Raw genomic sequence first — 15,641 nt, 5'->3', positions numbered from 1 at the left:
AGAGTTTACCTAAGACTGTTATCTGCAGGGTTAGAAGGCCCCTAGCACTGATCTTGATGAGTTTCCATTACTGTGGTTATCAGGGTTTAGGAGATCCTTCCTGTAGACCATCCTACAGCGTCTGGAGGAACAAGTACTCTGGTGGACACCAGATCTACTCCAACAGAGACCAGAGAAGTTGGAGCATGTTATCCACAATGTTCCTGTTCAGAGGAACCAGTCTGAGTGGTGACAAGAGGAGCCATGCTGCACTGAGAGGGCACAAGGAGACCCTTACTCAGGTTAGCCATCTGTTGGGCATCCAACAGCCAGGTGCCACATTACAGCATGCAGCAGGGGTGGAGTGGGGGGTGGGAAGGGGCAGGGAGAAAGAAGAAACATTGATTCAGGTAGCTAATTTACCTTCCCTGCCTGCAGGGAGACCCCAGGTCTCCCCATGATAGAGAAGGAAGTTGTTCCATCCCAACACCTACCCTCTGCCACTCCACAAATGAGTACCAGCGGAGTAGATCATGCCTAGAGCCAGGGCTGCTCAGGAGGCATCAATCCCAACCTGGAGCATGATAGGAATGATTCCTCTAGTTAGATTTCCAGCCCCTCCCTTACCAGTCCGTCAAGCACCATCTGAGAGGCAGAGTCCACAAAGCAGCTGCTGGCTGCAGCCTCCCTCCAGACAAAGTGCACCACACGCCACTAGTGCGGTTCAGCAGTTTTTATTTTCCACCCTTGTTTGACAGCAAGCCACTAAGGAGACTTTAGGGCGGATGACAAGATCCCTTCTCCTACAGAGCAGGGTCACAACAATGAGGGAGGCCAGAGCCACCAGAGAGAGTCCGGCCAGAAGCACAGGAGTCAGGTCCAGTCTGGAGACAGGGTCTGTGGGAGGAGGAAAAGAGGATGTTAAGGCAATACTGGGTATGTGCACACGCACGTGCAAATGCAGATAAGCCTAGGCACCCTTGCCCCAGTGATGCTGTTACTACCCATTAATAGTGGGTGGCCTTCACCACATCCATTTGAAGTTACACCTGATTAACTCAGTGTACCAGGCAAGCATCTGTATTAAGGCACCACCCATCTCTTCCTAGCAGGGGAGACTTCTATTCCTTGCAGGCTCCAGTCAGTCAATATAGAAAGTTCCTGGGGATAGAGGCCATCCAGTGGTGGTAGGGGTGATACCAGCCCAGTGCATTGTAGGCACAGTCTCCCTCCTTGCAAATCACCATCAAGGGGTTATTCAAGGAGTAATGGTCTCAAGTTGCAGTGGAGGAGGTTTAGGTTGGATATTGAAGGGTGGGGGGGAACTTTCACTGGGAGGATGGTGAAATCTCTTTCTTTAGAGGTTTTTAAGGTCAGGCTTGACAAAGCCCTGGCTCGGATGATTTAGTTGGGTATCGGTTCTGCTTTGAGCAGGGGGTTGGACTAGATGACCTCCTGAGATCCCTTCCAACCCTGATATTCTATGAGTCTTTCCCACTGGGGTCTGCCTTGCTTTGAATGATGGGTTGGTTGTCCTTCACTACAGCAGGAGGAAGTGTTCTTCTGCTCCTGGGAGTCATACTATGGCAATCAACATAAGCTTATATATTATGATCACTTCTTGCTCATCCATGTGTGGCCCCAGGAACATTTAGCACACATGGAGTAGTACCCACATTAGAGGCAACATTGACTTAACTAGTCTCTTGCATAGTAGCCTGAGGCTTGCAACCATAATGGCAGGACAACTCACCTGTGTTCTCATAGACTTGCTCTCTGTGTGGCCCAGGGCTTGCCTGGAAGATCACAGGTCCATGAGAACTCACTAGGTCCTGGGGCTCTCTTGTCCCATTTCCAATATGCAGAAACCGGCAGCCTCCTGGAAGATGGAAAGGAGAGAGAGCTCTCCAGTGCTGTCTAAGGTTAGGTGGAGAGTGCAGTATTTGAGGATGCAGAGGCCAATGTAGAACCACCTGCCCAGATAAGTGGCTTCTGCTCAGTATATCCTCCTGAGTTGGTCATTGGGGGTTTGGATCAGGTGGGAAGAGGCAATTTTAGCAGGAGTAACCCATATTAGAAATCTGTTTTGGGGATCCCAGTGGCCTATTTCAGTTCCTATGTAACAAGGGTGCCGTTACAGTGTAGACCATAATACCATCTAGCCAGGGTACTTGCCTCCAAATTCACAATGCACCTAGCTAGTTTGGGAGATCACATGTAGGGGATCCAGCCGAGTTCACATTGCAGCGACTATATAGTGGAACAGTTAAGAGTTCTAGCTGTTATGCCCCAGGATCTCCTCAAATATTTGTTTGAAGCAGTGGGGCTGGGTAGACAGTGGAAGCCAGAGACTTACTTATAGCAGCCCCTGATAGGCACATGGTCCTGCAGAGCTCCAGCCAGGAGGGACAGCAGGCAGAGGCACTACAGAAGAGGTACACCTGAAATCCACACAAATGGAAATGGAGTTAGAGTAGCTCTGACCCAGCAGGTAGCAACTCTCTCATGACAGGCTTCCCTGCACAAAGGCAGCACCAAGGAGGAAATTTGGGCCCTTCAGCTCCAGAACTAGCTGCTATCACATGGCCTAAATGGAGCACCCATTTAGCTGCAGTAGGGGCTTATGTTTGCTGGACTCTGGTCATTGGAAAGATGCTTACCAGAACAGATTCCATCCAGCAGAGGGCAGTACCAGCCTCAGTACATTATATGACAAGGAGGTTCTGTTGGACTAAGCCCCATGAGAACCCAGGTTATGTATCTTGAGGTATAGCAATGCCATGGAGGCTGTTGACACTGGATGCTGATAAGTGGATATTCTCTCCAAACATGAGAGAAATCCTGGGGGGCATTATCCACTAGCCAGATGGAGCTAGGACATTAAACATCTGAGATGCAGAGACTCCCAGCTGGTCACTGTTCATATACAACCTGGATCACATGTAGTTCAGGGGACTGTGTTCCTAAAGCAGCTATCATGATGCTGTGCCCATTTTGGGGGTAATGGCTGTAAGTGCCACACTCAACAAGGTGTTAAATTAGGAGCATCATAGGCCAGGGAACCAATTTCTCCAGCTTGATGCTCGGGTGAGAGTGGGAGAGAAGAGAAAGAGGTATTTAAAGCCACACCCTCCCACTTGGCCATGGCCTCATCTAGAGGCAAGCTTCACAAAAAGGTAAAGAGCAATGTCCCCACAAGATGAACATAGAGGATGCAGGTCCTTGCCTGACCAGGACAAGACCGTTTCCACCTCTGAGTAGATTCAGGCCATCCTTACCTCTCCATCAAGTGCTATCTGGGAGGCCGAGTCCACAAAGGCAAAGGTGGAGAGGACAAAGCGCTGGTGGTGAATTGGGAAGGGCAGCTCAGATCCTATGGGCACAAGCTGGGTTCTGTAGTTGTCTCCCAAGAATGGGCACCTGAGAACAAAGGGACTCTGTTCAATTTTGACCAAGCACTATTTTTTCATCCACTAATAGCCCTAGGATGCCTGCACCTCACTCCCCCATCCACCAGGATGGGCCACTGTGGCTGCTCCAGAGGGTTAGCGCTTGGGGTAGCCCAGCAGTGGTGGAGAGACAGAACCAGGTTAGGGTTTGTTCTCTGCAGGATGCGAACCTCCACGTATATAGGGTCCCTGACTACCACAGGTTAGTCTCTCTCCGTGAGGTAGGATCTGTAGCTCAAGTCTGTGTGGGGAGAGGGCAGGAGGAGGAGAGCAGAGTTGAGATGCCTATATCCCTTCAGGGGATGGGATCTCTTTGCTGCAGTCAAAGGGGCTGCCTACCTGTGGCAATGCGCAGCTCAAGCCGGAGGGCTCCTGCCTGGGTGACTGGAGCAGGTGTGGGGGGCAAGAAGACCTCCACCTGGACTGGCAGGAAGACACTGGCATTGTAGATGCAGCGAGCATGGAGGATGCACAGGAGAGAGCAGAGAGAGGAGATCAGGAGGGGTGGTGTTGGCTGATGCTCAATGAATTCAGATTGAGCTAGTACTACTTCTGGCAGTCACCTTATTAGCACTTCAGACAAACAGGGTCAGGACCTTGGATGGGAGACATCCAAAGGATACCAGTGCATCAACCCTTCCAGCAACTCAGGTGTTCTTCCCTACAGCTCAAGGACTAAGCAGGAGTGCCTGAGCATGGCCACATGGGGGCCTTCTCAGATGGGAGAGAAGCACCTGCTCACTTGTAGTCAAATCTCATTCCTAGCATACCAAGTGCCATGAACAGAGGGTACTTTGGGGCCTATTTGGGACACAGATCATTACAGCAGTTGTTTCTATATGCTGTTAGGTAGATGGTACACTGCACCTCAGAAAAGGGTCAGACACCTTCTGAAGTGAGCGTAGTCTGCAAGATGCTTGGGAAACCTTCTGGACAGGAGAGGCTGTTGAAGTGGGGAATGGAGGGATTTCAGTATCTCACTAGTCAGTGAAGCAGCCTATTCCCATCCCCTTGGGATATGGGAAGGTTGAGTTACTTCTCCAGCACCAGCCCTTCAAGCATGGAGCAGGCCAACTTACATGAAGGTGCTGTCCCTGGTGATGGAGCCATCTGGCCCAGTCTGGACATCAATGCCAGAGATCAGTTTTTCCCCCAATCACCTGGCAGATTTGAGACATAGGATGGGTTAGTCCCCCAAGACCCTGAGCAGAGCACTCTCCCTGGCTTCCACAGGGAGTGTCCTCACCTGGACAGTGGTGCCACACTGCATGACAGGGAAGCAGAAGATCACAAAAGCCTCTGTCATTCTGATGGGCTCATACTCTGTTTGGGCATAGGCTAGCCAGACACTGTCCAGGATGATGGGGTGATCAAACATGTCGCTGGAGACCACCAGAACGAAGTGACCATCCACAAGGCACTGAACAGTGACTGCAACACAAGGGAGCAGGTTAAGTACAGAGTAATATAGATATGGAACACAATGGGTCAGGAGTCCTGGATCCCACCCTAGTTTATAGTCATTGTTAAGAGACATCAGTATTTCATATTCCTTGTAGGGCAGCTGCTTGTATCGGTCAAGAATCTAGAAAGCTCTGGAAACTGGTTCCAGGCCATACTAACCCACAGCGCAACCTCATGGAGCTAGAAAATTGGGTTCCTCTGCAGGTCAGGTAGCAGTAGAATGTGTGTCATGTAGGATCTACGCACACACCGGCTGTTTCTCACCCTCAGATCTGTGGATGCCAGGCTGTGCTCCCTCACTGCGCTCTTTTGCCACACATTTGGTGGTGTTAGTCTTGCTTTACTCAAGACAGATCAGCAAAACCATGCTCTGGGAAGTAACTCAGTCTGCATGGGGCTGGCACTCACCGCAGCCCTGACTAAGGGGTACATGGCAGTAGTTTCCACTTAGATAGCAGTAACTGAATCCCAGCCTTGGTCACCACCTGTTAATGTGGTGACCAATCTCAACTGAGAGCATGTGGCCAGGCTTCCCAGGACAGAACTAGCAAAGGGCTCCATGAGCCAACACAAGGCCAGATCTCCTACCTGTGTTGCCATAGTAGCAGGGGGTAGTAGGGTCAGTCTCATCATAACAACAGCCAGCCTGGGAGCAAGCAGCTTGGTTCGAGGCATCTCGGCAGGGGATCTTCCCAGCCACCACACGGCACTGCTCCTGTGTGAGATAGGCACCTAGAACAACAGGGTGTGGATTAAGGAGAGCTGGAGATCCTCTGAAGTGATCACATTTGGCCCTCCCTAAACTCCTTTAGATGATCCAATCGAACATAGCCATTTGTGTGCTTCATTATTCCAGCTGCCAACTCACCAGATACTCTCCCCACCCCTTCAAATAGCCTTTTACTCCAGATCCCGAGTCATTCAGGTATCCTCACACCACTATGTACACAGAGGCCCATGCCAGGCCTCACAGATACAAGATGTGGCCTGTCATCCAGCAGGCACCAGTGCCAATTTCCTGTGTAATCTCATGTTCCTTTCCTACTATTGTGGGAGAAATGAGCCACATCACTCAACCCCTTTTCCCCTGAGACATGGCCACGATCAATTCTAACAACATAGCAGCTGTGAGGAAGAGATAAGGAACAGTTCCAGTGAAGGCCACCACACAAAATGACATACCCATGTTCCTTGGTGGAGGATAGATGTGGGGCACCAGGTGCACCAGGCCCAGCTGCGGCCCAGGCACCAGGCGCACGGTCTCCTCTGGGGTTAAGTCATGTTCAGTAGGCTTGGGCAGGTCATGTTCACATCATGGGTGGCAGCGATGGCACCAGTGCTCAATAGTTCCTCCACTTGGACCTGTAGATAGTTACGCCCATCCTGCAATGAAGAGGTGCCAGTCAGTCAGTATTGTGGCATAGCACCTACAGTCAGTCTGTTAAGCACAGCCTCCCCCCCCCCCATCCCCCTCAAGTCTTCACAGGCTGCTGAGGCAGCACATATGGACCCATCTACAGCTTCTGTAGTTGCTCAGGTACATGTGCAAACCCCCCCCACACACACACCTTCTTCTGAACATGGCAGCCATTGTAGCCAGCTGAGAAGATTGTCACTCCTTGTGCACCAGATGTGATCCAATGGAGACAAATGGAGCAGTTGGTAACTTCAAAGGGTGTCCCAAACTCATCTGTGGAGAGAGTCATACACCTTATGGGTAAGGAAGAGTTAAAGCCCATGATGAAGCTTTGCCAAGTAGCCATGTTTGGAATAGCAACTGTTGTTTGTCACATCCTTCAGTTTAGTGGAGCTTTAGCATGGTGGTAAGCAGCTCAAAAGGTACACGACAGCCCTCATTTACCAAGTGCCAATAGTGGCCAGACCAGGCCATCCCATCCCACACTTGGGCATGGCAACAGGGAGGCGATAGCCCACGGAGGACATGGGATTCAGGTGTCTTGAACTCAGAGGTTTGAGTTACACCAGAGCTTGGGATACCTAGCTACATTTTGGTATGTTCTACAGTTTTCCCCCAGCATGGTTCCCTCTGTGACCCAAAAAAATACCTGTTGTGAGGAAATACTTAGCCCTAACAGTTGAATCCAACTAGGTAACTCCAGTCTTTTCCAGGCCCACCCAGGGGGTGAGAGGGGTGCACAAGTGGGGCAATTTACCCCAGGCCCCGGAGGGGCCCTCACAAGAATATAGCATTCTATAGTATTGCAACTTTTTATTGTGGAAGGGGCCCCCTGAATCCTCTGGGTGGCCCTGGTCTTTTCTCCAGGGGACAGAAGTCACAGACTCTTATTTCAGGAGACCAGGTTACTCAAGATTTGAGGGCAACAGCCAGGCCACCAAGAAACACACTAGAATAGGAACTTTAGGAAGGGAAAAAGAAGACCTCATTACATACTGTATAAATAAGAAGTTTTCACAGGAAACCCATAAAACCCTCCTACATGCCTAAGAAAACAGCCAGGAGGCTTCTTAGCTTTCTTAAGAAGCAGCCAGGCAACTACTTACCCACAACTTTGAAGCAGACAGCATGGCCCTGGCTGGGAAAGGCCAGCAGCTGCATCCCATAGTCTCCACAATCATACTTATAGCCATATTGCAAGACAGAGAAACTGACCCTGCAGAAGTCCCCCTGCCCAAGGGCAGTCCCCACAGACCAGAGCAGCGCTAAGCCCACAAAATACCTACAGCCTAACCCCATGGCTGAAGATGCTAAGGAAGAAACCCTGTCCAGCAGTCACTTCTCATAAGTGGGGAAGCTGTGGGGCTGGGGCTTTCTAGGGTAAGGGGAAGAGAGGGTATGGGGTGTGAATCAGATGAGCAGAGAGTCAGCACCTGGGAAGCTGCCTGCTGCTGAGGAGGGGCCAGGTGAAAAGTGCAAAGCTCAGGGTGAAAGGGAAACAAAACCGTCAAACCCTTCAGCCCTAAGACCCCCTCTCCCACTGAATCCTCCTGTTATGCTCCCTTTTCAGTGTTGCGAGCTCTCAGGATTTTATTGCAAGTCTCATGGTAACTGATGTTTTATAAAACTTTTATTCCAAGCCCCATCTCCTGGAAACAAGGGACTAGCTGAGAATCTGTGTGCATTCAAAATAAAAGTAAGTTTCTTGCCCTCACAGTTGCAGAGAAAAGCTTGAAAACAGGGCTCAAGTGCACCCCAAGTTGCCTGGATAACAGCTGGTGAAACAGAGACACTTGTTCTCAGGTCTGAGACCCCGCATTGAGGGCATGGATGTTCCAGGCACCTGAATAGCTCACCTGGGAGAGAATCAGCCTTGTAATCTGAGGGGTCTAGTCAGTGTATCCTATGGGGGTCTGGGAAGTGGGCGGGCACAAGGTCTAGTCAGTGTGTGTGTGGCCATGGTATTGAATGAGGCCTTTTTCTTTCTTGTTCTGTGTGATTGGGTTATTGAAAAACTGGAGTGAATACAGAGAACACTTGTCACAAATGCAATTTGCCAGATGGATGAAGTGCCAGCTAGCAAGAGACTTACAGAGCTCAGTCAGTTTAGCTTATCAAAAAGGAGATCAAGAAGTGGCTCAATTACATTGCACAAGTACATTCAATGGGAGAAAAGATTGGCTATTTTAAAGGACTCTTTAACTGAGTGGAGAACAGTGGAACAAGATCCAGTGGTTGGAAGTTGGAGCCAGCTAAATCCGTGGGTGGCACATATAATAGAGTGAGAAGGCTATACCTCTGCAGACAGCCCCGCATGGTCCTGACCAAGCTCCGCCCCAAGGCCCCCTTCTTCTGCTAGTCCGCCCCAGCCTAGGCAAGCTGGCTGCTTCTCTTCCAGGAAGCCTGCTGGGTTGGGCTGGAGCTACGATGGCCAGATGTCCCGACTTTAGAGGGACAGTCCTGATTTTTTTGGTTGTTTTTTTTAATACAGGCTCCTATTATCCTCCAACCTCTGTTCCAATTTTTCACATTTGTTGTCTGGTCACCCTCGCTGGGGCGGCTACGACTTTGGGTGGCTGGGACCATGCCACCCAGCATTCCAGGGATGTTGGTGGGGGTGGGGGGGAGGCTGCCTGATGCCTGCCCAGTGGTCTGGTGCTGGGGAGGGGGACAGCCCACCCACCCAGTGCTCCATGGGCAGCCTGCCTGGTGCTCCGTGTGTGTGCACACCCTGGTGCTTTAGGGCTGGTGGTGCTCGGGCAATCCAGGATTGGGAGGGAGGGGGGCTGGCAGCCGGGGGGCCTCAGGCTGAAGGGGTGGGCCAGGCTGGGGGCTAGCCTCCCCGAGCCCATGGTTCACCCACCATCCATGGCAAAGTAGACATAAGGCACACATTTTTAACAGGTCAGGTGATTAACCCTTGGAACAGACTGACAGTGGAAGTGGTGGATTCTCGATCAGGCTATGTCTACACTAGAAACACTACAGCTGCAGTGATGCCCTGTAGTGCTGACACTTACTACACTAAATCCAGTGCTATGAGAGGTGGTAGCTAGGATGATGGAAGAGTTCTTCCAGTGATCTCATGGCATCTACACTGGGAGATAGGTTGGATTATCTACGTCTCTCAGGAGGGTGAATTTTTCACAGCCCTGAGGGACACACCTAGGCCAGCCTAACTTTCTAGTGTAGACCAGCCTGCAGGTGGTCTGTCTGGAAGATGCTTTACTCAGACACAAGTTATCGGGCTCAATGCAGAGGTAACGGGATAACATTCTTTAGTCTGTGCTGTGCTGGAGGACAAACTGGTTGATCTAAGGGTCTGTTCTGGCCTTAAAATCCATGAATCTATGAAAAAACCCCAAAGTGTATTTTTTGAAAAATCTCATGATTTTTGCCTGTTTGGATTGGGACTCTCCATCTCATCTCCCTCGCTCTTTCTACCCTTCTCTCTGTCTAGAGTATCGCCAGCCCTGAGCACTCAAAAATCATGAGACCCCCAAAACTCATGAACTTTAAAAAATAACAAATTTGTGGCTATTTTAAAATGCTTTTCTGGCTTTTGAATCTGCGGAGGTCATGCGTTCAAGCTTCTCTCAACCATTATTATTTGAATGAGTTTTACATCCCTCCACCGATGCCTCCCCAGTGTTTACAACACAACAGCGAAGTGGGGAAGAAGCAGAGACAGAGTTGCCAACTCTCATCATGTTATTGTGAGCAATGCAATACTTTGTGCTTTTCTTAAAGCTCCAGATCCTGGAGTCATGTGAACATACCAGAACATCAGCTTTCCTTTTTAAAAAAGGGTTTCTAGCCCTCGTCTTTTTGTTTAATGTTTGTATGGTGCCTGGCACAATGGGGTCCTGTGGCAGGCAAGGCGTGTAGAGAAACTGCTCCTGTGACTGGGGAATTGAGAACGGGGCCCGGAGGCTGATGCTAGCAGCTGCCAAAGAAGCTTCCCCCACAGCTCTGCTAGTACCAGGGGTGAAAGTAACTTAAAGGACTTGCTGGTACTCTGGAATCCTGAGGAGGGGCGTGGCCTTCACCGGAAGAGGTGGAGCTTTTAAATCCCCAGGCCCTTTAAATCAGGATTTAAAGGGCCCGGAGCTAGTTCTGTGGTAGCAGCAGCTGAGAGCCCCAAGCTCTTTAAATCACCCCCTGAACTCCCAGCTGCAGAGGTGGCTGGGAGCCTTGGGATTCAGGAGCAATTTAAATGGAGGGATTTAAAAGGCCCGGGGCTCTAGCTGCTGCTACCGCAGCAGAGCCCCAGGCCCTTTCAATTGCCAACAGAGCCCCAGGACTCCAGCAGCAGGGCCTGGGGCTCCGCTGCCACTACCCTCCAGGGCCCTTTAAATCATCTCCGGAGCCCTGCTGCTGGAGCCCTAGGGTAGTGGTGGCAGGGATCCGGTGGCTATTTAAAGGGCCCAGGATGGTAGAGGCAGCAGGAGCCCCAAACCCTTTCAATAGCCACCAGAGCCCTGCTGCCGCTACTCCAGGGCTCCGGCAGGCTCTTTAAAGGGCCCGGGCCCTTTAAATTGTCCCAGAGCCCTGGGATAGTGGCAGTGGGGCTCCAGCAGTGATTTAAAGGACCCGGAGTGGTAGCGGTGGTAGGAGCCTTGAATCCTTTAAATCGCCACCCAAGCCTCGCAGCCGCTACCCCAGGGCTCTGGCAGTGGGGCTCTGGGCTCCAGCCCTTTAAATTGCTGCCTCAGGAAGCCGGTCCACCCCGGTATGGTGCACCAGCTCTTGCCAGCAGGGGTGGCAGGTTTGTAGAAATTTTGGTGGTGCCCAGAACCTGTCCCTGCCCAAACTCTGCCCCCTCAAACTCCACCCTCAACCTGCCCAAGACTCTGGGAGGGAGTTTGGGTAGGGGAGGAGGTCTGGGGTGCAGACCCTGAGCTGGGGTAGGGGACTGGGGTGCAGGGTGCAGGCTCTGGGAGGGAGTTTGGGGATGGGAGGGAGTATGGAGGGAGGGGGTGCAGGTTCTGGGAGAGAGTTTGGGGATAAGAGGGGGTATGGAGGGAGGGGGAGCAGGGCAGAGGGATGTGGCTGGGGATGAGAGGTTTGGGGCGTGGGAGGGGACTCAGGGCTGAGGCAGAGGGTTAGGGTGCAGGGGGATAAGGGCTCTGGCTGGGGCTGGAGATGAGGGGTTTGGGGTGTTAGAGAGGCTCAGGGCTAAGACAGAGAGTTGGGGTGCAGGGCATGAGGGCTCTGGCTGGGGGTATGGGCTCTGGGGTGAGACAGGGCTAGGGTGAGTTTGGGGTGCAGGCAGGCTGCCCTCGGACTGGAGCCAGAGAGAAGGACTCCTCCCAGCCCTCTCCCTGCTGGCAGCAGCGAGCTCTGGGGTAGGGACCCCCTTTTCCCCCGGCAGCACACTCACTCCTCCACTGTCATTGCACGTGCTCCTAGGGCCCCTCTAAGGTCCAGGAATCCCCCTTGCCTCCCCTGTGGTGGGTGCCATGCTGGGGGGGGGGGAGGGGGCTGCCATCACATGTGTGCCTCCCTCCCCGCTGCTGGCCCCTCACTGTCTTCTTCACATGGGTGCTGCCCCTTGCATCAGCATGGGCGGCAAGAGTAGTGACTGTAGGCGCAGTGGGAGTGCCTTACTGGCACGGAAAATGAAAAGGTCAAAGGGAGAAGGGCAGCCTGCCCTGAGCAATAGTGTAGGGGGCACTAAGGACCCACCTGTGGTAGCAGTTAATGCAGGCAGAACAGCATGGCGAGCCTGCTTGGGACACCCAAGGAGGTGCATAGGGGCAGCAAAGGGGGCGGGGCCAGGGGGAGACCTGGCCATTTGGATGCCGGGCTCCCCGACCCCAATTTACATTTTGTCTGGAAACCTAGGAGGGCAGAGTCAGAGAGGGAAAAATGCTTCCATTTCCCTTTGCCGGTAGCTCTGCAATTTTTTCCTTACTGGTCCTTTCAGGCAGGCCTTACCTACACCTCTGGCTGTCCCCGCTTAACGACCTGACACACAACAATGCTGTCAGTCTGCTTCCTGGTCCCCACTGCTCGCACCCCTTGCCCTGTATGTCCAATCTCTGGTTTGCAAAATTTTAAACTTACCCTCTTGGCACATGCTGAAAAAATCCATGAATTTCAGAAGCAAAACCCAGTAATTTCTGAGCTAGGCGACTAAACACACGTCTAAGGGAATGGCTGTGGACACTCATTAACCTCCATGTGAGTCCCACTAAGAGAGCAACAGATCCCCACCTCCACTCATGGCAGAGACGTCATCCTCTCGCCTGTACCAGGTGTAGTCCTAGCCAATAGTCATCCTGATCTTTGGCTCATCCACCAACCCCAATATCAGGTTATGACTTTGAGACCTACTATTACGATGGCATAAATCAGAAGGATCAGGCCTGCTCAGTGCAAAGTAGAGAATCTGGGAAAACCCAGGAGGTACAGAAAACGGTGTTAATTCACTAGGAATCACTCCATTCTCTCTGCCTCAGTGTGAAACAGGGCATGGCATGGTGCGACCCCACACGGGCACCCAAGCTGCTTGAGGTGCCATTTTCGATGAGGTGTGAACTGTTGGTGTCAAGGCATAAATCTAGTAACTTGGGAAAATGGAAGACCCAAAGTGTCGATAAGCCCTCGCTCAGGCCTCAATGAACCATTGTTCCTCCATGTTAAACACTTTGTGTAACTAGGAGTAACCTAATGTGTTAATAGCTGTAAAACTGTCAATGTAAGCAGTTAGTTTTTTGATTGTAATAGCCAGTTCCCTGCTGTAATACCTGGGCTAAATTGAAGCCAAGTTTCAAGGCTCCTTGAATACAGCATACATGTCTCTGCAGCAGAAAGGGGAGAGGGGAGGGGGGGAAGACAAAAAGATGGAGTGAGAAAAGATACTGCAAGCTGGATGGGAAAGGAAGGGGGGGGAGGAAAGATCAGTTGGTCAGCAAGAAAAAGTTTGGTAGTAAACAACTGGGATATAAAGGAAGAAAACTGCTTGTTTTAAGGTGTGGCAAGATTTGAATTGCATTCTCCCTCGCACCTCATTTGGCTCAAATAAACTTGTGTTTTGCTTCTCCACCCCTGGTGTTTTTCGAGCCAGCACACCGGCCCCGACCTCTGTTGCTTGCCTCTGACACTTTGTGCTGGCAACAGAACTTTGGCGCCCGTGATTTAGGGCCTATTAAGAGCTAAAAGGCCTTGCCAGGGATCCCTCCTGACGGTTGACAGATTACAGCGGACGACCGACGCCAGCGGCACCGGGACTTCATCGGGGCCTCGGCGGAAGACGTGTGATTTGGCTGACCTCAAGGGCACAACGGTGCACACCGGCGCTCGAGTACTGAAGAAAGAAGCCTGCGGGCGGCGGCGAAAAAAGATCGACGGCTGTGGAACGCGTCCCCAGGCCAGGTGGAGGAACCAGTCCTTGATAAAGGTAGGAAAGCAGTCCAGGTGCTGGACTGCTCTGTCAATACCTTGGGGGATTGCCGCACGAGTGTCTAGCTCCTGCGACATGGGGCAGGGCATAACGGAGCAAGGTAGGAGAAGCACATGGTACCCTGATGCATTCTAGAAAAAATGGAAGTGTTTGGAATCGGATCGATGAACCAAAAGTAGGTCACAAAGGTTTTGTACAGTAGACTAGCCTAGAGGGGCAAAAGGTGGCCACCTGAAGGCACCAGGTAATTACAAGTAATACGGAATCCTCCCAATGACTTCCTTTTTTCAGTGAACAGGTAGCTATATGAGCTGGTTGTATGAGAGCTCTTGTACAAGAAAAAGAAAAAAAAGGAAGAAAAAAAAAAAAAAAAGGGAAAAATAAAAATAAAAATCCCCCAGCTGTAGCCATGATTCTTTCCTCCTGTCTGGTGGAGTGCAAGGAGTCAAAAGCAGGTTAGGGAAAGTGGCAGAGACAAAGGAGGGACCGTCTAGAAACGGGAGACCCGAATGGTCCCAGTGCAGCGCTCTCCCTGTTTGAGCTAAAAAAGCAAGATCCAGGTGCAGAATGGTCACTGGGGGCCAGTGTGAGTGACTGTTATCCGGAAGAGCGCGCCAGAAGTACCCTGTGAAGCAAAAAAAGGCTCGGGTGGACCCAAGACTACCTACACAAGCCCGGTACTATATGTGGATTCTTTAGGAGTCCGACCCATGGTGGGGCTACTGGCCTTCTGGCATCGTCCGGTGAGAAAGCTAACCTGGTCTAGGATGTGGGTGTACCATCTTCCCCCCTTTCCTTCCGTGTGGGCTCTGACAGATCCTATCATCTCATTGGATGCAATCAGAGAAGCGGCACCGTCTCCCAGAGACTAGCCGACGCTACTTTGCGAAGGAGGGTGTTAGGGATGGGTCTGCCATCCTCGTTAGCCTCATCCGTGTGAAGTGCCCACCTGATAGGGAAAAATCCTTAAGTTATGAGCCGACCGCGGATATACAGGCAGCGGAGAGCGCTGCACCGGCAAACCCTCACTGTGTTGAATGTGGAAAATGGGGGTGGTCGGGACACAGTTGAAAATATTCCCCTCAACCCCCTAGAGAGTTGACCCCAAGCAATTCAATTGTACGTACATTATGTTCACAACCTTGCAGTATTTAGAGAATTGGAATTATGCTTAACGCATAAAAATCAGCAACAATGCCCACTAGAGTAACTCAATTAGATTAGATCATATCTCGAAGAGAGCGTTTAATTCTCAAAAGCCCTAACACATGTAGGCAATTTGTCTATTGAGGAAAGAATGGTTAATTTGAATTCATCTTGCCCGGGATAAAAAAGAAAGTTGTCTGCGTTTCAAAGTCAGAATCACGCGACTATGCTAAATACAAAAGAAAAACTGCTTTCAGCCCGTGCGCTGCTGTGGAAAAAAAAAAATATTAGACAAGAGTGCGAACCAAAGCAATACAAGTACAGAACTGAGATTAACATTTGCAAGCTTAACTGTCCAGTAATATCCAACAGTGTGTGCCTTTGTGACCCACAGAGCGGTATTGTGCTTGGTAACACCAAAGAAGCCTACAGGCAGCGACCTGACTGATATCTGAAAGAGACGCCGCAGGAGTTCCAGGGGTTGTAAAAGAAAGCCTCCCAAGGGCGGAAGCATGTTAGAAATTCTGGACAGCTGTATCACTTAGTAAATCCGTGTCTCAACGCTCTCCCCTCTTCTCTACAAATCCAGAAGAAAGTGGCAGTCTTGACGTGCGGGTTAGTATTGCAAAGAAGGCTTAGGCTTGGGGCATTGTTTTTTCCTGATATGTGAGGAGCGTTCCCAACACTCTCTGTTGTTTTTATTATTTTATTAATGGAGTTTTTAAAAAAATTCAGTTTATATGGTGTGTTTTCTTTATCTTCCCCCCACGATCCTGTA

At 51.0% G+C, this 15,641-nt stretch overlaps 1 protein-coding gene and 1 pseudogene across 1 annotated transcript in view; both read right to left on the bottom strand.

Moving 5' to 3' along the window:
* Positions 1–1,331: 1,331 nt before the first annotated feature.
* LOC116830853 (zona pellucida sperm-binding protein 1-like) lies at positions 1,332–6,078 on the bottom strand (annotated as a pseudogene).
* An 86-nt stretch (positions 6,079–6,164) lies between these two features.
* LOC116830864 (zona pellucida sperm-binding protein 1-like) overlaps positions 6,165–15,641 on the bottom strand; it is a 41,825-nt gene continuing 32,348 nt past the window's right edge. Inside the window, exon 13 of the mRNA XM_075065822.1 lies at positions 6,165–6,275. Coding sequence (XP_074921923.1) covers positions 6,165–6,275 — 111 coding nt within the window. The remainder of the gene's footprint in view (positions 6,276–15,641) is intronic.

The sequence above is a fragment of the Chelonoidis abingdonii genome, chromosome 4 (assembly GCF_003597395.2).
Source record: "Chelonoidis abingdonii isolate Lonesome George chromosome 4, CheloAbing_2.0, whole genome shotgun sequence".
Classification (NCBI taxonomy): domain Eukaryota; kingdom Metazoa; phylum Chordata; order Testudines; family Testudinidae; genus Chelonoidis; species Chelonoidis abingdonii.
The sequence above is the reverse complement of the archived record's forward strand: the minus strand, read 5'-3'. Positions and strand labels throughout refer to the sequence as shown.